At 42.0% G+C, this 22,458-nt stretch overlaps 1 protein-coding gene across 1 annotated transcript in view; it reads right to left on the reverse strand.

Moving 5' to 3' along the window:
- Nucleotides 1-1,980: 1,980 nt before the first annotated feature.
- The window catches only part of LOC143930874 (uncharacterized), a 69,963-nt gene continuing 49,485 nt past the window's right edge, over nt 1,981-22,458 (reverse strand). Inside the window, exon 5 of the mRNA XM_077455518.1 lies at nt 1,981-13,155. Coding sequence (XP_077311644.1) covers nt 13,126-13,155 — 30 coding nt within the window. The 3' untranslated portion in view covers nt 1,981-13,125. The remainder of the gene's footprint in view (nt 13,156-22,458) is intronic.

Raw genomic sequence — 22,458 nt, forward strand, 5'->3', positions numbered from 1 at the left:
GGGGGAAAGTCCGTGAGTCCCTGGAAGAGGTGGTCAAGTTCTCTGTAGCCAAGTACCTCTCAACCAGATCCACAAGTTTATCTGCATTTTCTGGGTCTCCATGGCTTACCCATTTTTGGATGGCAGTAGGAAGAGCTCTCAGGAAACGATCCATAACAACACGTTCCACAATGTTTGGTGCGGTCAAAATCTCTGGCTGCAGCCACTTCCTGCTCAGGTGAATGAGATCATACATTTGAGACCTGGGAGGTTTTCCAACCTGAAAAGTCCAGTTATGCACACGCTGAGCCCGGACTGCCAGGGTGACACCCAGCCGTGCTAATATTTCTGCTTTTAGCACCACATAGTCTTTTGCTTGGTCAGGCTCTAGGTCATAATAAGCTTTCTGCGATTCCCCAGTTAACAGAGGGGCCACCAGTCCAGCCCATTGCTCCTTAGGCCACTTTTCCATTTCAGCAGTCCTTTCAAATGTGGTCAAAAACACCTCCGGATCATCCTCTCCAGTCATTTTTGTCAGTAAACGGCTCACACCAAAGGTTGCGGTATTATTGTACCCACTTGCTTCATTGGTCTGCGGACGTTGCTGTATCAATGTCTCTATTTGCTGTTGAAAATTCTGCTCTTGCTTCTGCAACAGGTCTATGAAGCGGGCTTCAGATCGCTGCTGGGCTTGTTGCTGAGCTTCCAAACTCTGCTGCAAAGTTGCATTTGTCTGCTGCTGGTTTGCATTTGCTAGAGCCAGCTGTCTCAGTATCTCCTCCATGCTGGCCTTAACAACAAAAAAAAAAAAAAAAAAAAAAAAAAAAACTGCCAAAATTCTCCACCAACTGTGAGGGGGTTCGCTCGGTAGCGGGTGTGTGTGACCCCCTGGATGGGTTCACAACACAAAGTCAGGCACAGCAGGCAGCGTTGTAGGTGCAAAAAACAAAAGATCCGGTTTATTTAGGCTACATGCAGTGATACATATAACAGCCAAACAAAATAAAACAAGAAAATAAATCCTGGTCAGCTTGACCTCTAACTACACACGTAGACTCCCTGTCTAACAACTGGGTGCAGCCTTGTGCTGCCCCAGTCCCTGTCCCTATTGTAGGGGTTTGCCACACAGGCGTTAACTCACCGCACAGAACAGATCTCAGACTCCCCAGTCTATACACACAAAACTGGTTCCAGGATGGAGCATCTCCCTATGCATGCTGGGGTTTTTTGTAGAGGTCTTAATGAGCCCACTTACTACAGCTGGGCTCATTAACTCTTCCCCTCTAATTGTAAAAGTCTGCATAAAGCCTGAATCTAGGACACACATATTTCCCATCCTGAATACAACCAGGTGATTTTACCTGCGTGCTGTCACAATATATATATATATATATATATATATATACACACACACACACACACATACATATAATATAAAAAAAAAATTAAAAAAAAAAAATATATATATATATATATATATATATTTTTTTTTTTTTTATATGATACACACACGAACGCTTTTTTTTTTTACTATTTTGTGCCAGTTTTAATTTGATAAGCAGCACAGTAGCTAAGCTTAGCACTTCCACCTACCAGCACTAGGGTCATTGGTTCAAATGCCAACATTGGCTCTGCCTGCATTGGGGTGCATAGGTTTCCTTTGGGTACACCGGTTTTTCCCCCCACACTCCCGCTGGTAGGTTAAATTGCTCCTGTCTAAATTGGCCCTAGTATGTGTATGTTATTTTAGTGACCTTAGATTGTAAGCTTCTTGAGAGCCGGGACTAATGTGAATGTACAATATATGTGTAAAGTGCTGTGTAAATTGACAGCACTGTATAAGAACCTGTAAAAAAAATCAATAAAATAAACAAAAACATCCCCTTTTTGGGTGAAATTCCATTTTAAAGTTTGTTTTACTCTCCTTCATGAAGGGGTTAAGATATAAAAACAAAACCACCAGTAAACAAAAAGTCACAAACAAGTCATTACAGACAGATGCTTCTTTAAAAACACATTCTTTATTTAAAAAATAAAAACTATTTGGCAAACATCCTCCTTCATTAGGGAATGTGTTACTTGCTAATTTTACATTCACAACAAATGTACCAATTAAAATTTTCTTACAAAACAAATCTGATGAAGAGGACAACATGCCAGATCCTGTTTATACAATACGACGCCCGGCGTTTCAGCGTCGCCGTTCGCAGGAGAGAGGCCGCGAGTCTGTTATTTTGTTTAAAGTAAATAGAAAATCCAGAGGTGTGAAAATAGAAAAGAAACCTCGGGGCTGTACATTCCATCTCGTCAGGAAGGAAGAAAATAAAGAACTCTGAAATATCACAAAATCTGATTTATACATGAGAACACACAAACCTAGAGTAGAAAACGGCTACTTAGTGGTTAATGTAGTTGCATAGTCTACCTTAGAGTAAGATACTAATAGACAAGACAACTTTTACCAGACCTGTTTGAATTAGTTGTCTTTTTCGACCATAAACCACAATCTTATTAACTAAAAAGATCAGTGCTTCACAAAATATACATATATAATGATGCCAGATAATACCAAAGTGATGTTTCTAGGCACATAACACACAAGTACTGTGTGAAAAAGTAGGTACACCCCATGGAAATTGTTGACTTTCAATATATTAAAGGAGGAAAACTTTAGGACATTGATTCAAACAATATGATTAGAATCTAAGATCTTCATAGGCTGAAATGCTTAAAGCCCCACACACACACACTATCAGATTTTCTTCTGATTTTTTCCTTCAGATTTACCAAAACCATGTAATATGAGGTCAAACCTTAGGAGTTTCAATTTGTATGCAATCAGGCAGTCCCTTCTACTACACAGTTTTGGTAAAACTGGAGGAAAAAAATGAGGAGAAAATCAGATAGTGTGTATGGGGCTTTAAAGTTTCTTATCTCAGTGTTTCTCAATTCCAGTCCTCAAGGCGCCCCAACAGGTCATGTTTTCAGGATTTCCCTCAGATGAATTGGCTGTGGTAATTACTAAGGAAGTGAAACTGATCAAATCACCTGTGCAAAATAATGGAAAGCCTGAAAACATGACCTGTTGGGGCGCCTTGAGGACTGGAACATTTTTACTCCTTGTATCAATAAAGAAAAATGATGTTTCACTTTCACCTTGTTGTTGACTTTTCATGGTGTGGTTAATTCAAACAGTGCCTACAAATAAAGGTGATAATAAAAAATAAAAATAAAATAAAAAAAATGTACATTGTGTTTAATTTTCATGATCTCAACCAGGGTTCTCCATACTTTCTAATTGAATTTTTTTATCCCTCGAACTTTATGGGGGGCAAACCAGTGAGAGTAGAAAATGCCCCAGCATCTGTGAGAGTAAACAAATCAGGCATAGCACCTTTGGTCAGTAAGTGGAGGAATAGTTGCCCATCACTGGTGTTAGTGGGTGGAATAGTGCCCCACCATTGGTGTCAGTGGAAAGAATAAAGCCCCATCATTGGCGTCAGTAGAAGAAATAGTGTCTTGTATCAGTGGGTGGAATAGTGCCTTAAAGGCCGGATTAAGGCAAGCATAGAGTCGCATCTGGCCCAGGGGCCGCAGTTTGGAGACCATTGATCCAAACTAACAAAAATGCTGACTTGTCATATGGTGCCAATAATAGAACCTCTTTAGGGAGTATTCAGGTTGAAACTGTCTTAAGCCTCAGATATCTAGGGTTAGGGGTTTTCTTTGTTACGGACGTCTGTGGTGTCATCATGCCAAGATCAGGAGACCTCTCCAAGGCCCTCAGAAAGTTGTAAAGCCTACAAGTCTGGCAAGGGGATTTAAAATCAGATCATTCCACTGTAGGGAAAATAATCTATAGGTGAGATTGATTTTAAACAACTGCCAGTTTGTCCTGGACTGCCCAGCCCTACAAATTATACAAGTTTGCCATTGATTATATAGGCAAAGACTTGGCCTTCTGCAACAATGTGATGAAGACGGATTAATCACAGATGTTTGGTCACAATAATAGTAGATATGTTTGCTGCAAACCAAATACATTTTTAACTGTGAAGCATGGTGGTTGGGGTTACATTGTTGTTTCAAGGCCTAGGAAATTGCAGCCATCAAGTCAACTATACATTTTGTTTCATATTAAAGTGTTATTGGTGAGAATCTGTTCAAACATAAAGCAAAAATGAGTGTTCCAACTTGACAATAATCCAAAGCACACTAGCAATTCCTCCAAGGAAACACTCAAAAAGAAGAAATCAAAGCCCTGATTTGATGCCCATTGAAATCTTGTGGGGGAAGATTTTGAAAATGGGCAGTTCAGGCAGGAGAACCCACAAAGATCTTGGAACTGAGGGAATTTTGTATTGAGAAGTGGTCAAAAATGTTATGATATCAGAGAGTGGTGGGCAGTTCTATAAAATGCCTACTGGGTGGTAATACCAGCTTTTTCCACTGTACACCATTGCATGTATTGACATTTTTGTTGGAAAAAAATATTTTTCCTGTGTTCTTATGCAAGTCTATCGCCTTTATCTGCAGACACGGTTTAAATGTTTGGATGTTCAAATAAGTTAGGCCGCGTACACACGGGCGGACTGTTCGCCCAACTTTGTCCGCTCAACAGTGTTTGGGCGGACAGTCCGCTCGTGTGTGGGCTTTCAGCGGACAGTTTCAGCGGACAGTTTGACGAACAAGGTTTTACGGAATTTCCAAAAAACTGTCCGCTGAAACCTTGTTTCAGCGAACAGTCCGCTCGTGTGTAGGCTTGTTCGTCAAACTAAGTTCCGCGCATGCTCAGAAAGGATTTACACGCGAAAGTTATAATGCAGTGTATAGGACGTCGTATTTTTCGTCCCGTCGTACGTGCCGTTCACGTCATCGCGCACGGTTTCAGCAAACTGTTCGTCCGTCGTGTGTGGCCATGTCCGTCCATGCTAATTTTGAGCGGACTGTTTGCCGAAACTGTTTGACGGACAAAGTTGGGCGAACAGTCCGCGCGTGTGTACGCGGCCAAAAAGACAACAATTCCATGGAGTGTACTTACTTTTTAAGATGCTTGTATATTATGTATTATTGATTACTTTAAAGATTGATTTTGGGTATGGATATTTTATACACTGGTCCAGCTTGCCATACCTGGGCAATGCCCCTGGAAGCTGGATATCACTGAAGTAGACACCGCTACTACAGTGTTCACCACTTACTTTCAGGTCCCACACTGAGCAGTTGCCTTGTTGCCTTTTGAACACAGGAGGGTCGGCCGCTCAGGTGATGAGACGCTGCACTGATGTCACGCTCTCTATTTCGTCCAATCAGAGAACGCTTTGGAGCAGCAAGGTCTACTTTAGTGATTTCCAACTTCAATTTCCAGGGGCATCAGCGAGGTTTGGGATATACAAGCTGGATCAATGTAACTGTGTATCAAATATCCATACCTGAAATTCCTCTTTAAAAGACCAGTCCACTCAAGTGATATTTTAGTTAAAGGTGCAGGTGATTGGGTTGATTCAGCCACTAGCTTATTTTATTCCTTGAATACTAAACAATGAGACCCCCCCAGACATAATTCCTGGCTTTATTTCTGCCACCAGCTTGGGGTGAAGTCCAACAGGCAGAGTCTGAGCTCTCATAATGGCCACAGGAGGTGTGCACACTTGAGAACTCAACTGCAGATACTTTATATTACCAAAAGTATTGGGACACCTACCTTTACCCACACATAAACTTTAATGGCATCCCAGTCATAGTCTGTATGGGTCAATATCGAGTTGGCCCACCCTTTGCAGCTATTACAGCTTCAACTCTTCTGGGAAGGGCGCCCACAAGGTTTAGGAGTGTGTCTATGGGAACGTTTGTGCCTGACCTCACAAATGCACTTCTGGAAGAATGGTCAAACATTCCCTTATTGAATATTGAACCCTACGGACTAAGACTGGGATGCCATTAAAGTTCATCTGTGTGTAAAGGCAAGTATCCCAATACTTTTGCTAATATAGTGCATCTCACCAATAGTTCAAGAAAGATAAAGGCAAAGTGTCAGAGTGGACTGAACCTTTAAAATTAAAAAAACAAAACAAAAAAAACAAAAACAAACATGTAAAACAAATGCTCTGGATGGAAACAGTCTAAGAAATTCCAGCTCTGCAGATTGATTTCTCTCACAAGCTTCATCAATGAAATATTCTTTCTTACATGAGCCAACATTTGAAGCTAATGTCTATGGGTAGACAAAGTGCAAAACTAAATGGATATTTAAGTCTATGTATGTAGTCAATGCTGGACAGGCTGAGTGGAGACTGTAATTCCAGCAAACACCCTGAGCTCATCCTTATTAAAGGCAACTGGCCGTGTAGCAATTTTGTGGCCCATTGCTACTGGCTGCCCTGAGATAAGGCTGCCCCGGGATGTTGGCAAACGATCTAGAAGCTATCTAAGCCCTTGTACACATGGTCGGACATTCCGACAACAAAATCCGACGGATGTCTGAAAGTGGTGTTGCACAAAGTTGTCGGAAAATCCGATCATTTGGAACGTGATGACGTTCGGTCGTCGCAACAGGACTACGTTGCGGCTAGTAGCCAATAGCTTTGGTCTCGTAATTTGATCTGAGCATGCGTTGCACTTTGTCCAATCAGAATTCTCTACAAACGATCGGACTGATCACGTTGTCGGAAAATTTTATATCCAGCTCTCAAACTTTATTGGTCGGACATTCCGACGGAAAAAGTCCGATTGAGCCCACACACGGACGGATTATCCGACAACATGGTCCGATCAGACCTTTTCCGTCGGAATGTCCGACCGTGTGTGCAAGGGCTAAAACAAATACATTACTCAACAATGAGGCTCCATGCACACTAGCTTAAAAAACGTTGCTTCTACATGAGTTTTGTGTTCTGCCTGTAGAAGCAGCTTAATGTTATGCTATGTGTCCATGCACATTAGGATGATTAGAGGCATATTTTAAGCTCAACGTTTAGAGGCAGGAATAAAAAAAAACTGATTCGTGTCTCTGATTGGAGTTTACAGGCAGAAACAACGTAAATCTCTTCTAAACTCGTCTAGACTTTGTACAAAAAATGCTCCATATGAGCGTTTTTTTACTGCCAAGAGAACAGGCGTTTTTTTTTTTTTACACCCAGTGTGCATGGAGTTAGAAAGAAAACTCAAGTTTTGGTGGTCAGATCATCTTCTCTTGTCACACATCATTAAAGGGCATAGTCACCTTACAGGGACTATATTGCTTTTTGTATGTATAAAAAAAAAAGTTTGTATTCCTTTATAACAAGGTAAATATGAAAAATGCCTAGGAGTATACTTCAAGCACTTCTGAGAGGCACCAGAGGAGGGACAATCCCCCCCCCCCCCCCCTACTTCCCCTATGATAAATAGGACTGTCTAACGTAGTTAGATACAATTTGCCAACGGGCATGCACGTAGTCATTTTTTCTTTTAAGAAAGTCAAATATGCTTTACCAACTTAAATCCCAACTGACCTTTGGGTTTAAAATCGACTAAAATATATTCCAAGTTCATCAAAGCAAAATATGAAAGACTTAGCCCTTGTACACACGGTCGGAGATTCCGACAACCAAATCCGTCAGATTTTGTCCGTTGGATTTTGTCCAAAACTGTTGCATACACACGGTCGGACAAAGTTTTTGGAAAGTCCGACGTGATGACGTTATTTCATTACGACGGGACTACGTTCCACGCTAGTAGCCAATAGCTTTGGTGTAGGAATTTGATCTGAGCATGCGTGGCACTTTGTCTGATCGGAATTCTCTATACATGATCGGAGTATGTCCGATCGGAGCATTTTGGCGGAAAATTTTACCAACAAGTTGGAAAACTCCGACGGAAACAGTCCGATGTAGACTACACACAGTCGGAATATCCGACAAATCGGTCCGATTGGACACATTCCGTCGGAATCTCCGACCATGTGTACAAGGGCTAAAGTTTGTTTTCTTTAGAAATTTATATCTATAGCTCTTCGATCAACAAATCTCAAATCTCCCTGCTGATTGTAGAGCTCTAGCGAACTACTGCAGAGAGACCACTGCTTTCACACAGACAGAAAGGGTTCCTCTGCAGCATGCTGGCAAGGGGCAGACCTTTCTATTAAGGAAGCAGCCAGTGCCTTTCCTAGAACATATTTTTTTTATTTTAAACTCAAAGTTCAGATAGACTTGTGACTAATGGTATGGGTTATAGATTCCCTTTGTATTAAATGGTTATTTTAAAATTTTAAATTCACATTAAAACACCAGTTTATAAACCTGTTAAAAAAAAGTTACAAAAAACACTGTAAACTATTCCCTTTCATCCAAGGCAGTCTTGAAGCGCTTGTCCTTCTGGCCAGGCAGTGACTGCATGATGACTACCAAACAGCATCACCAATGCATCTAGTCTTCGCTTGTATGTGCATTTAGGACGACACTAATTCATACACATTATGGTGCTTATAGCCGTAATGTGCAGAGCACCCAGTCCCATAACAACCAATCAGGTTTTACTTTTCTTCAGACAAGTAGCACAACCAATATAATGAAAAATAACTATTGGTTGGTTTCTGAGTGTGGCTGCACTTTGGCCTAATAAAAGTAAACAAATTAGCAAATTATGCAGCACAGCAACAGATACAGCAAGTGTATATAATACACACCCTAAAACGGAAAAACATTGCAACTTCACCGCAAAGAATGATCATATCATGTATTATAAAGGTGTATTTCCCCTTTCCTCCTACTTAGGGCTTAAACCTCACCTAGAAAGAGATGGAAGGACTTTCTTGACTATGCTGTTCATCATGCACTTGTTGCATCACCGCCACCTTCCCTGCAATCCCTGAGACAGCCAATCAAAACCAGCAAGGAAAGGAACTGTTCTAACAACTGTATGATGGGTTGTAAGGGAAAACATGCTTCTGTTTCAAGAAGAAACATAGTTGAAAATAAGTATTTACGGCTGGAAGAAACCATTTAACATAGGCTAGCAATTTGGCTTTCCATTGTACACCTTCAGATTACAGCATGTACCAGCCATTGTCCATCCACACGTTATCACTGCTATCAATAGGTTTTACACTTCTATTTCCAGGACTAACATCTGGGTCGTTCTTGCAAGACCCTAAGCATCTATAGTCGCTAGAAAACTTACTGCAGGGCGTTTCCCAAAAATCACAAATAGTGCAGACTTGAAGAAAGTCAAAGATTACTATTGGATAGACCATCCTTTCTCAAATGTATTTACCCTAGAAGAAGAACCCTTGAAATATTGTTCAGATCTCTGGGAGCCCCTGCTAAACCAATTCATTAGTGTCAGTGAGAAATATGACCCTTACATTGTTGGTCAGCTGGAAGGACTTTAGGACTTTAGGACTTGTTCCAACTTCTATCCAAGGGCCATTAAAAGCAGGCGTTTGAGCTTTGGTTCCACTCCGACCCAAAGAAGGGCATGCAGCCGCAATGCTTTGCTTCATGGAAAAGATTAAACTTGTCTTTCGCGGTGAACAGGTAGTACCGCCGCCCCAAACACTACTCATTCCACCATGTGCGGTGGGTCAGCAATTTCAGGGTTAAAACAGGTGGTGAGGAAGCATCATATGGCCTCCCGCGTCAACCGCGATTCCATAGAGGACTGCTTTTAGGGGTACAACAAGAGCTGCCACATGTCAGAACGAGCCCAAACAGTGGCGGCAGTAGATCTTCTTGCTGAGCCACCTGACATGTTAAACATGGAGGGAAAACAAGTGCATAGGCACTACAACCTTCCCACATAACAGTTCTGCCCGGTGATATCATCCAGAGTGCCAACACAACCATCCCTTTTCTTATTCAGAGATGCTGGACAGTTCCCAGTCTGATTCCTTGGATAATTTTGCCTTGTCTATTTCTGATGAACCTTGAACTCCTTGCCCTTCCTATAAACTTCCTATTTAAGCCATGTCTCTGCACTTGCCAAATTATTGACTTCTCTCCAGCCGATATCTTGCTTCTTTGAGTACCTGCAGCTGTCCTTATCTCCACTACCACTCGTTACTGGCCTTTGGCTTGTTTGTCGACTACTCTTCTGCTTGATCCCAACCTGGAATCACTTGTTACTGACTTTTGGGCTTGTTCGTCGACTACCCTTCCTCTTGATCCCTACCTGGTACATTTGCTGCTGGACCACAGCTTGCTCACCTCCTATTCGGGCGATCCTAAGGACCGCGACCTGGTATTATCATGCAGCAAAACCCTCCACCATCAGGAGCTCTGATGAATACCAGTTAGTGCTTAGAACCCGCAGCTCTAGTGAGCCAGTGTCATCTGCCAGGGTGACCTGCTTGTGTACTTATCCAGCTGGTCGGTGGTAGCTTCTCTACTGTTATAGCTACTGGTCTCCAAGCCTGACCCCCGACCATAATATCACTGGTGTAATGCAGATGGATCTGCCAAGTAGCACTGGCCCCCAAACTAGGAAGGCACCTTCAGAAGTCAATCAACTCAAACAATCTCTAGCAAACGCTGGCGTAACCCTGAGGTCAATTAGTCAATCAGAAGTCAATTAGTATTGTTCGGATAGCTCTCATCCGATGAACATTTTTAAAAATAAATCTGATTGGTTGTTATGGTTTGAAGAAAGAACTGTTCTTGTTACCCTTTGGCAACCAGATTCTTCCTTTTCATATTTTTAGTGCAGTGCAAGGAGAAACAAAGAAAGAATCTGGATGGTTGGCATCAGGAACAGTTTTCCAAACTTATTTATGAATGGCACGGTGAAAGGCTTTTCCTGTTGTAGAAGGAAGTATGGAAAGCCAAAAAGGCATTACCTTGTACCTTTCAAGATGATTGTTATTAAGGTCTCATGCACATTGGGCTTAAAAAATGCCGCTTTTATAGGCCTGTAAACGCACCTCTATGTTAGCCTATGTGGCCAGGCACACATATAGTAGGTGTTTACAGAAGTATTTAGGGGCTGAAAAAAAAAACACATTACTTGCAAATAGAGATGCACTGAAATTTCAGTGGCCGAAAATCGAGTTTTGCTGATAGAGAAAAGGGTGCTGAAAACGCACGCGATTTTACTATGCGATTTGCACTGCAGAATTCATTGCAGCTTGCGACTTCATACAACAGAAGTCTTTCATTGCAAAAAGTAGTGCAGGAATGTTTCTGAGTCGCAGCTATTTGAATGGTTCCATTGCCGACAACGGGTTGCGCACCGGTGTGAACTAGGGCTTATTGTGTGTTTTTCATAGGCCATGTGACTCAAAAACCACATAAAAAATGTAACAAGGGTGCATTATTGATTCGTTCTTGCTGCATTTGCAATGCATTTCAAAGGAGAATTGCATTTTTGGTGCTTTTTTTTTTTAGCAGACCAAAAATGCACCACAACAGAAATCGACCAGTGTGAAGACATACATAGAATTTAAAGGGATGCATTTTTCTCAAGATTTTCTTGGGCTAAAGGTGCCAATAATGGGCGACAATAAATTCTTATTCATTTAAATTCACGATATTAACCCCCTTCCCGACCGACGCAGGCCGATATACGTCGGCAGAATGGCAAAAGGGCGTACAGGTACGTCCCCTTTAAGATGCGGCATTGTGGGCGCGTTCCGCGTGCTTCGTGACCACAGGTCCCATGGACTCAATGTCCGTCGGGTGCCCGCGATCATGTCACAGAGCAGAAGAACGGGGAGATGCCTTTGTAAACAAGGCACGTTCTGCCTTGTGATATGACAGAGATCACTGCGCCCTGTCATCGGGAGCGTTGATCGCTGTTATGTGAGTAGTAGCCCATCCCCTCCACAATTAGAATCACTCCCTAGGACACACGTAACCACTTTATTGCACCCCTAGTGTTTAACCCCTTCCCTGCCTGTGTCATTTACACAATCAATGTAATCAATGCATTTTTATAGCACTGATCGCTGTATAAATGACAATGGTCCCAAAATAGTGTCAAAAGTGTCCGATGTGTCCGCCATAATGTCGCAGTCACCATAAAAATCAGATTGCCGCCATTACTAATAACAAAAAAATAATAATAAAAATGCCATAAAACTATCCCCTATTTTGTAGACGCTATACATTTTGCGCAAACCAATCAATAATCGCTAATCGCAATTTTTTTTTTTACCAAAAATATGTAGAAGAATACATATCGGCCTGTTTTTTTTTTTTTTTTTTTGGGGGGGGGATATTTATTATAGCAAAAAATATTGCGATTTTTTTCTAAATTGTTACACTTTTTTGTTTATATTGCAAAAAATAAAAACCGAAGAGGTGATCAAATACCAACAAAAGCAAGCTCTATTTGTGGGGAAAAAAGAACGTCAATTTTGTTTCGGTACAACGTCGCACGACCGCACAATTGTCAGTTAAAGCGACGCAGTGCCGAATCGCAAAAAGTGTTCTGGTCAGGAAGGGGGTAAATCCTTTCCGGGGCCGGAGTGGTTAAATAAAAAGTCAAACGTAATACAATTTATATATAAAAATATGTATTTGAAAAAAACTGTCATTTCGGTTTAGGGCCAAGTGAATCTTGAATTTTCGGTATTGGCACCAAAATTTCCATTCGGTGCACCTCTACTTGCAAGTTGAATAGCTTTTGGGCAGAAAAAAATGCTGAACGATCCTAAACATGAAACACACTCTAGATGCATTTAGCGCTTGAGCAATCATTAATTCCAATGGCCAGAAGACATAATTTTCTGGCCAATGAAATCAATGAACGCCCAAACGCTTAACAAGCCTAAACGCATGTGCAAACCGCACATCTAGACGTTTTTTTTTTTTTTTTTTTTTTTTTTAAGCGTTTTTTTTTCCTGACAAGAGCAAAGGAAAAAAAAAAAAAAAAAGATGTCCTGTGTGCATGAGGCCTAAAGGGGAGAGTCCCAGGAGGTGCCGCTCAGGCCTCATCCACAATGGAACATAAGCTGAAACATTTTTAGAATCCACTTTTAAAAGCAGAAGTTTTCTATAAAGACAGAGTAGCTATTAGTGACCACTTTGGATGGATAATGGAGGCACTGTAGTAATGTCCATATAAAAAGTATAAAACATAGATCAGTGCAGGCTGCAGTATTTCAGCGGAGTATTCTGGCTCTACGACGTCCAAAAACCATTAAAAAAAATCCAAACTTCCCCATCAGGTCTACAGTCCAAGAATGTGGTTAATATGCCCCTGAAAAAAAAAAAACACAAATAATGTATATTAGCAAATTCATTCTATGTATCAAAGTTGTAGAACTCTTCAGTAGCAAAACAGACAGAAATACAAATGCTTTTTTTTCTCTGGGATAGAGCTGCACGATTCTGGCCAAAATGAGAATCACGATTTTTTTGCTTAGAATAAAAAGATCACTATTCTTGCGACTAAAAATCTTTCACATTATACAAAAAAAATTGGGCTAACTTTACTGGTTATTTTTATTTTTTTTATTCATTAACCACTTCCCGACTGGTGCACACCGATGTACGTCGGCAGAATGGCCCGGGCAGGCATATTGGCGTACAGGTACGTCCAGTTTTAAATGCCGCCCTGCCATCATGAGCGTGACGCCGGCGGCACGCTTGTGTGGCGGTCGAGACCCCCGTGAGTCCGGTCGCAGGTCCCACGGACTCGATCGCTGCGGGCATACCCACGATCGTCTCACAGGGCGGCTGAACGAGGAGATGCCATTGTAAACACCATTTGCCCGTTCTGCCTAGCAACAAGTGACGCTGATCTCTGCTCCATGTGATTGGAGCAGAGATCAGTGTTCACTAAAACAAAGCCAAGCCCCCCACAGTTAGTAACATGCCCCTAGGAACACTTAACCCCTACACTGCCACCCACTGGTTAACCCCTTCGCTGCCAGTGTAATTTACACAGGAATCACTGCATTTATATAGCACTGATTGATGTATAAATGACAATGGTCCCAAAAATGTGTCAAAAATGTCCGATGTGTCCGCCATGATGTCGCAGTCACAATAAAAAAAATCACTGATCGCCGCCATTACTAGTAAAAAAAAAAAAATTTTATAAAAATGCCATAAAACTATCTCCTATTTTGTAAACGCTATAACTTTTGCACAAACCAATCAATAATCGCTTATTGCGATTTTTTTTACCAAAAATATGTAGAAGAATACGTATTGGCCTAAACTGAGGGAAATTTTTTTTTATATATTTTTGGGGGATATTTATTATAACAAAAAGTAAAAAATAATGCTTTTTTTTTTTTCAAAATTGTCGCTCTATTTTTGTTTATAGCGCACAAAATAAAAAACGCAGGGGGTGATCAAATACCACCAAAAGAAAGCTCTATTTGTGGGAAAAAAAGGACGTCAAATTTGTTTGGGAGCCACGTCACACGACCGCGCAATTGTCAGTTAAAGCGATACAGTGCCGAATCGCAAAAAGTGGTCTGGTCTTAAGCCAGCAAAATGGTCCGGTCTGAAAGTGGTTAAAGTAATATTTTCCAAAAACATTGCATTTGAAAGACCGCTGCGCAAATACAGTGTTACATAAAATATTGCAACAACCACCATTTTATTCTCTAGGGTCTCTAAACTCTCTACTAATATATATATATATATATATATATATATATATATATATATATATTTTTTTTTTTAATATATATATATATATTTATATAAATATAATGTTTGGGGGTTCTACGTAATTTTCTAGAAAAAAATTACAAAAAATAATTTTGACTTGAAACCAAACTTTCTTCATTTACACACGAAGTCTATTCCATTGACAAATTGTTACAATGTTTTACTTAAGTTTCACTGCTAAAGAATGCTGCGGTTCTTGGCAAACTGCCCAATTTTTTTCTTCCTTTCTTTTGACGGCTGTGGCTTCAGAAGAGCAGAGAGAATTCTTTCCATATTAAGAATCGTGAAACACTTTTGTCAAGATTGCAACAGGGAAAAAAAAAATTGCGATAATGATTCTTGATGATTTAATCGTGCAGCTCTACTCTGGGATCATGCCAATTTTATAGGAGTAATCAATAAAACTGTATAATGTTTTAATAACTTTAGGTGGATGATTATATAAACCTTTTTTTTTTATTATTATTCCCTAAAGAAATTGTATTTACCAAGGCATTATTTCCACTGTATTTTGTTGAAATTATAGTGGCATTGAAATCTCAGTTGCCGAATCTATTGGCTGAAAATGGTGTTTTCTGCCGAAAGAAAAAAAAAGTGCCAATAATGGCGCCGAGAACGCATGCAATTTTTCTGTGCTTACGGTGTGTTTTTCATAGGTCACGTGACTCAAAAAAAAAAAAACAGGGAAGTGAGTTTTTGCTGCAGTTTAGGCATTTAGGCTTGCTAAGCGTTTGGGCGACCATTGCCTTGCTAAAGAAGCTGAGGGTAAAAGTGATGGACTGGCCAAGCATATCTCCAGACCTAAACCCCATTGAGCATCTGTGGGGCATCATCAAATGGAAGGTGGAGGAGCGCAAGGTCTCTATCATCCACCAGCTCTGTGATATCAGTGGAAGAGGACTCCAGTGGTAACCTGTGAAACTCTGGTGAACTCCATGCCCAAGAGGGTTAAGGCAGGGCTGGAAAATAATGGTGGCCATACAAAATATTGACACTTTGGGTCCAATTTGGACATTTTCACTTAGGGGTGTACTCACTTTGTTATTTTGAGGGGACAGCAAATTTACACTGTTATACAAGCTGTACACTCACTACTTTACATTGTAGCAAAGTGTAATTTCTTCAGTGTTGTCACATGAAAAATATAATTTAAATTTAATTTAATAAAATATTTACAAAAATGTGAGGGGTGTACTCGCTTTTGTGAGATACTGTATATGTATGTAAAAAACTGCAAACCTACCAAGACATGACCGTCCACCTAAACTGACAGGCCGAGCAAGGAGAGCATTAATCAGAGAAGCAGCCAAGAGGCCTATGGTAACTCTAAAGAAGCTGTACAGATCCACAGCTCAGGTATATATATCTCAATTTGCTCTGACTGAGAATGGACCTTATCTACTGTATGAACCATTTCCCTGCAGGGGCAAGTGTGCACAAAGTTGATAGTCACGTCAGCAATCACGTTTAGGCAAAAATCACAAGGATCACCCAAAATATGTAGTCATTATAAATACATTTAAGCCCTTGTACACACGGTCGGACATTCTGACAACAAAATCCATCCGATTTTGTTTGACGGATTTTGGTCAAAACTGGTGTTGCATACACACCGTCGGACAAAGTTGTCGAAAATCCAATCGTTCGTAACGTGATGACGTAATTTAGTTACGACGGGACTACGTTCAGGCTAGTAGCCAATAGCTTTGGTCTAGGAATTGGATCTGAGCATGCGTGGCACTTTGTCCAATCGGAATTCTCTACAAACGATCGGACAAAGTCCGATCGGATCATGTTGTTGGGAAAATTTTTATATCCAGCTCTCAAACTTTGTTGGTCGGACATTCCGACGGAAAAAGTCAGATGGAGCCCACACACGGTCGGATTATCCGACAACGCGGTCCGATCGGACATTTTCCGTCAGAATGTCCGACCGTGTGTACAAGGGCTAACAGTCCCATTTAAAAGGAATGTAAAAACCTGGATGTTAATATGTACATAGTGATAGAATCCCTTGAATGTAACTTGTATGATGGAAACATATCGTGGCTGAGGTTTCAATCTAGTGCTAGAGCCTGCCATTACTCAAATAATAATATATAGAAGAAAAGGAATTGAAAGGAGTCCAACAAGCATTTTTTTCTTGATAAGCCAATGTGTTGGGAATCAGAGGCTCCTCTTCATCAGGTCTGGGAATATTGGTCTTGTGGGCAGGTTGCCTACTGTAAGTTGGTTAGTCATGGCTGGCCCAGGCTGGAAAAGGGTTAAACCTGTTTCTGCCATTGCCACACAGGTAAGACACAGCATGTACTATCCAGCTACTACACAGAACTGCTGAGGGGTGCTAGAGTTACAGATGAAGTAGAGAAAACAGGAAGAAGGTCAGAGTTGAGAGATCCATGAGAAGAAGATGCCAATTCATCGGCACACCAGCATCTGGAAATCACCACTATTGACTCTGCTTATAAGGACTCTTCCTGTGCAGGTATACTGGGTCAGCCACAGATAGGTTTAGTCAGGGAAAGGATGTTTTACTCTGTTGCAACAGTTATGCCAAGTTTACAGTAAACCTGTTTCAACCGCTTTTGAGCCTGGTCTGAAACTATTCAAAGGGGTGCATGTTGGGTTCTGGCATATCCCAGAGAACCGAGGTCTGTAATGCACTATGGGGTAATTGATTACAAAAGGTTAACTCAGCAAGGACAACAAAGAGGAGGTAGTTGCCATGAGTAACTGAAGGGAAGAACACACTACAAGCAACCAGTCCTTTGATGGGTTACTTGGTTAGGGACCATGTCCTCTGTAGCGAGGGGGTGGGTGCCCAAGCTCCCTCCCTAGCAGTCTATTTCCCCTGGTTTGCCGGGAGCAGACTAGCATTACAGAGATTCAAGGCCTGATCACGAGGTACAGAATGAAAGTATTACGGGCATCCATGGGGCTCTGCTCTCTGCAGAACTCGATTCTGCCACTGTGAGTGAGGTAACAGAGGGCGCTGGGCTGGTGGAGTGGGCAAAGGCTCAGCACGTCCCTCCTAAAGCAAAACATTCAATTACAACGGTAGCAACATGGGGCAAACCACTTGCCATAAGAACTCTGCACTTACTACACATAGTGAGGTTCATCTGTAAGTGGAGGAACTGCCTAATGCCGCGTACACACGACCGGACTTTGAGGGACTAGGTCCGACGGACTTTTGGCGGAGTTCTGACGGACTTTCTGAATGAACAGACTTGGCCACACACAATCACACCAAAGTCCAACGGATTCGAATGTGATGACGTATGACCGGACTAGAATAAGGAATTTCATAGCCAGTAGCCAATAGCTGCCCTCGCGTCGGAATTGGGTCCGGCGGAGTTCCGGTGGAAAAATGTAAAACATGTTCTATTTCTAAAGTCCACCAGATTTTTGGCAAGCAAAGGTCCGATTGAGCCCACACAAGATCGAATTGTCCGACGGACTTGTTCCGTCGGACCTTTGCTGTCAAAAAGTCCGGTCGTGTGTACGTGGCATAAGACCCCTCTCACACTGGGGCGGTTTTCGTCACTTTAGCACTGGAAATAGCCTCTGCTAAGCGTCTAAAAACAGCCTCCCATTCATTCGGGTGTGTATTTTCACACTGGGGTGGTGTGCTTGCAGGACATTCCAAAAAGTCCTCCAAGCAGCATCTTTGGAGCGGGTTGGGAGCGCTGCATTTAGCCCTCCCAAAACGCCCTGCCCATTGGAATGAATGGGCAGCACTTTCAAAGCGATGCATGCGCTCTTAATTTGCCCAATTAACCCCCCCCCCCAAAAAAAGCATAAAAACGCAAATTGCCGCAAAATCTCTGTAAAATTGCGATTAAAAAACATGAAAAGCACAGCAAAAAGCACAGCAGAAACGCTCAAAAGCAACATGTATAGATGTGAATTGAGCATAATAGTGCACTAAACATGATTTGCACTGCCCTGGAACTAGCACTGCACCTTGGGTTCTGCTGGATGGTCAACCATGCTGACAGGTTCACTTTAAGGTGGAAGCTGTGAATGTTCTTTGTCTCCGTACGTTACATATGGCTAGATCTGGTTTCCTTGTAATTTATTGCTGTAGTATAGAAACATCTCATTACAAGCTCAGTGGAAACACAAAAGGCTGCCTCATCCCTTCCTGAAGTCAAACAGTCAATCCACCATGAAAAGTTATTGTCATGGAAGCAGCAGGAGGTCCAGATGAACGGAGCGGTTTGAAGAGAAACGCTGAGCCACCGTCGTCTTTTATGAATTCGCAGTGTTTACTAGCCAGATGTCTCACTTGAAATGGAGCCTTTTATCCCACGCTTCCCCGCTGCTGCTCCATCTCCTTCCTCTCAGGCCCGCACATACAACATGAGCGAGACACAAGTGTGCATTCCCACCGGGGGAAGAGAAACGTGGGACAAGACGCTGCCAGGTTCACGTACAAGTCGTTATTTAAATGTTACACTACAAATTTGTTATACTTGTCAGAATAATAAAAAAAAAGGTTTTAACATTTTTCAAAACACACCAATTCAAGCATTAAAATATAAGCGCAGTTATGTCAGACTTCCCAAAAAGTCCCTTCCTTGGAAATTGTAAGCAATCACATACCTCAGGTCCTGCAGAACCAAGTTTTTTTAACGTGCTAAAACCAAGCTTTTTTTTTTTTTTTTTTTTAGGTTTGGATAGTGTAACATAGGAGTCCATAAGCTTTGTATAGGAATAAATACCTTGGTGACATTGGGAGGTAGGGTACCCCATCACTAGCACCAGTATGAGTGTCCCTTCGTTGATGTCACTAAGAGGAATTGAGCCCCATCTCAGCATCAATGGGAGGCATCACCTATTTAGTTACATAGTTAGTAAGGTTGAATAAAGACACCAGTCCATCCTGAGTGAGTGTCTACAATTGGAGAGGCAGAGCAAAGAGCCAGCGACTGACGGTCACCGTCTCTGCTCAGAACCGAACGATCAGCTGTCTTTGATCACTTAGTTCTCAGACTTGGAGGCAGTGGGAGACCGATGCTGCATCCATCTGAGTATAAGTGTTTATTTTTTATTTTTTTTCCCCCACACTTCTCTTTTACAGCTTAAAGCGGAGGTCCACCCTAAAGTGGAGCTTCCGCTCATTGGAATCCCCCCCCCTCCGGCGCCTCAACTGGCACCTTTCAGGGGGGGAGGGGGGTGCAGGTACCTGTACAGTACAGGTATCTGCACCCACTTCCGGGATAGCTCTCTGCGGAAAGGGGCGTAGATTACGCCCCTTTCCGAAAGTCCCCCGCTGCCTGCTGGGAAACACACAGATCCCAGAGGCAGCGGGGTCCATCCTTATTGCGCAGCGCGACTCGCGCATGCGCAGTAGGGAACCGGGAAATGAAGCCGAAAGGCTCCACTTCCTGATTACCATACCAAAGATGGCGGCGGCAGCACCCGAGAGATGATCGAGAGATCGGCTTCGGGTGCCGACATCGCGGGCGCGCTGGGCGGGTAAGTGTCACTATTTTAAAAGTCAGCAGCTGCAGTATTTGTAGCTGCTGGCTTTAAAAAAAAAAAAAAACGCGGACTCCCGGCGGACTCCCTCTTTAAGTGTAGCTAAAGAAAGAAAAAACAGCACAAGGGTCATAAGTTAGTAGGATGTGACCCTTGTGATCTCATATTGAGAGCCAGACTATCCAGTGCCCTCCGCCGCTTACCAGAGTCATCGGCAGTGGTGGAGGCGATCGGGGTCCTTCTCAGTGCTGTGCATAGAGACGAGTGAGGGGAAGATGGCCCCCACTTGCCTCCATGACACTGCAGGGCAGAAGAAACCTGGAATGTCACTTCCGCCCATAGCTCTTAAAGGACCATTTTATTTTTTTAATTGACAAACATTTTTTTTTTTTTATTTGTTTATTGCATTCTAGTGTAAATATGAGATCTAAAGTCTTTTTGACCCCAGATCTCATATTTAAGAGGCACTGTCATGCTTTTTTTCTATTACAGGAATAAAAGTGGCACAATTTTTTTTTTTTTTAAAGAACAGTGTAAAAATAAAAAGTAAAATAAATAATAATAAAAAAAAAAAATGTAAATGCGCCCCATCCCATCGAGCTCGCGTGCAGAAGCGAACGCATACATGAGTAGCGCCCGCATATGAAAACGGTGTTCAAACCACACATGTGAGGTATCGCCGCAATCGGTAAAGTGAGAGCAATAATTCCAGCCCTGGATCTCCTCTGGAACAAAACATGCAACCTGTAGAATTTTTTAAATGTCGCCTATGGAGATTTTTAAGGGTAAAGGTTTGTCGCCATTCCACAAGCGGGAGCAATTTTGAAGCGCGAGATGTTGGGTATCAATTTACTCGGCGTAACATTATATTTCACAATATAAAAAAAAAATTGGGCTAACTTTACTGTTGTCTTATTTTTTAATTCAAAAAAGTGTATTTTTTCAAAAAGAAGTGCGCGTGTAAGACCGCTGCGCAAATACAGTATTACAAAAAGTATTGCAACGACCGCCATTTTATTCTCTAGGGTGTTAGAAAACAAATTATAATATTTGGGGGTTTTAAAGTAATTTTCTAGCCAAAAAAACTGTTTTTAACTTGTAAACACCACATCTAAAAAAGAGGCTCGGTCTTAAAGTGGTTAAAGAGGAAACGGACTCAAGCCCCACTTTTTTCTCTGAAATTGTGCAGAATAACTTGCAGTCCTGTGTATAATCCTGCTGCAATCAAACAACTAGAGAGAGAAAAAAGTGGAAATACACTTTAAAGTGGTTGTAAACCCATGAAAGAAAAAAAAAAAACACACCTGGAAGACAAAGGCATAATGAGCTAGTATGCATCGTATACTAGCTCATTATGAATTACTTACCTTAAATCGAAGCTGTTGCCGCGGTCACCGTACACCGCTGTGACCGGCGACATAACTCCCGCAGTAATTTCCAAGTTCGTGGGCTCTGGCACTGCGATTGGCCGGAGCCGCGATTATGGCACCTCACAGGCCCTTTGAGACGGCGCGATCGAGCCGTTTTGTTCAGTGTGCATGCGCCGATTATGCAGGCAAAAGCATATTCTGTAAATATCTCCTAAACCGTGCAGGTTTAGGAGAGATTTACAGTACCTAAAGGGAAGCCTTATTATAGGCTTCCCTGTAGGTACAAGTGGTGTAACTAGGTTTACAACCACTTTAAGTTCCTTAGCTGTCCAAGGCAGCCTCTGTGTCTAATGTGGCAGACCTATGCTCTATAAGCCCTTGTACACACGGTCGGACATTCCGACCACAAAATCCATCAGATTTTTTCAGAGGGATTTCGTCCGAAACTGGTGTTGCATACACACGGTCGGACAAAGTTGTCAGAAAATCCGATCATTCAGAACGTGATGACGTTCGTTCGTTACAACGGGACTACGTTCAGGCTACTAGCCAATAGCTTTGATCTCGTAATTTGATCTGGGCATGCGTGGCACTTTGTCCGAGTGAGAGAATTCTCTACAAACGATCGGACAAAGTCATGTTGTCGGAAAATTTTATATCCAGCTCTCAAACTCCGACAGAAAAAGTCAGATGGAGCCCACACGCGGTCGGATTATCCGACAACGTGGTCCAATCGGACATTTTCCGTCGGAATGTCCGACCGTGTGTACAAGGGCTTAGAGATGTCTTGCTTCTTAGCTCCTACATGACCTGATTATAACGATCTATTCTGTGAATTAATTCACAACTGGGTAACGAGGGAATAGTCAGCATTAGACAGTTCAAGGTGGCGCAGGATGTACAGAATAGGTGCCATGTGTGCGTTGAGCACACAAGTACTGCATTATGTTTGTTCAGGAGTAGAGGCTTGAAGGCGGTCATTGCGTTTTATTCGATTTGGATGGCTAACCAATATGTAT

This window comes from Lithobates pipiens, unplaced genomic scaffold (assembly GCF_037356315.1).
Source record: "Lithobates pipiens isolate NorthernLeopardFrog02 unplaced genomic scaffold, aLitPip1_a1.2 Scaffold_25, whole genome shotgun sequence".
Taxonomy (NCBI): Eukaryota; Metazoa; Chordata; class Amphibia; order Anura; family Ranidae; genus Lithobates; species Lithobates pipiens.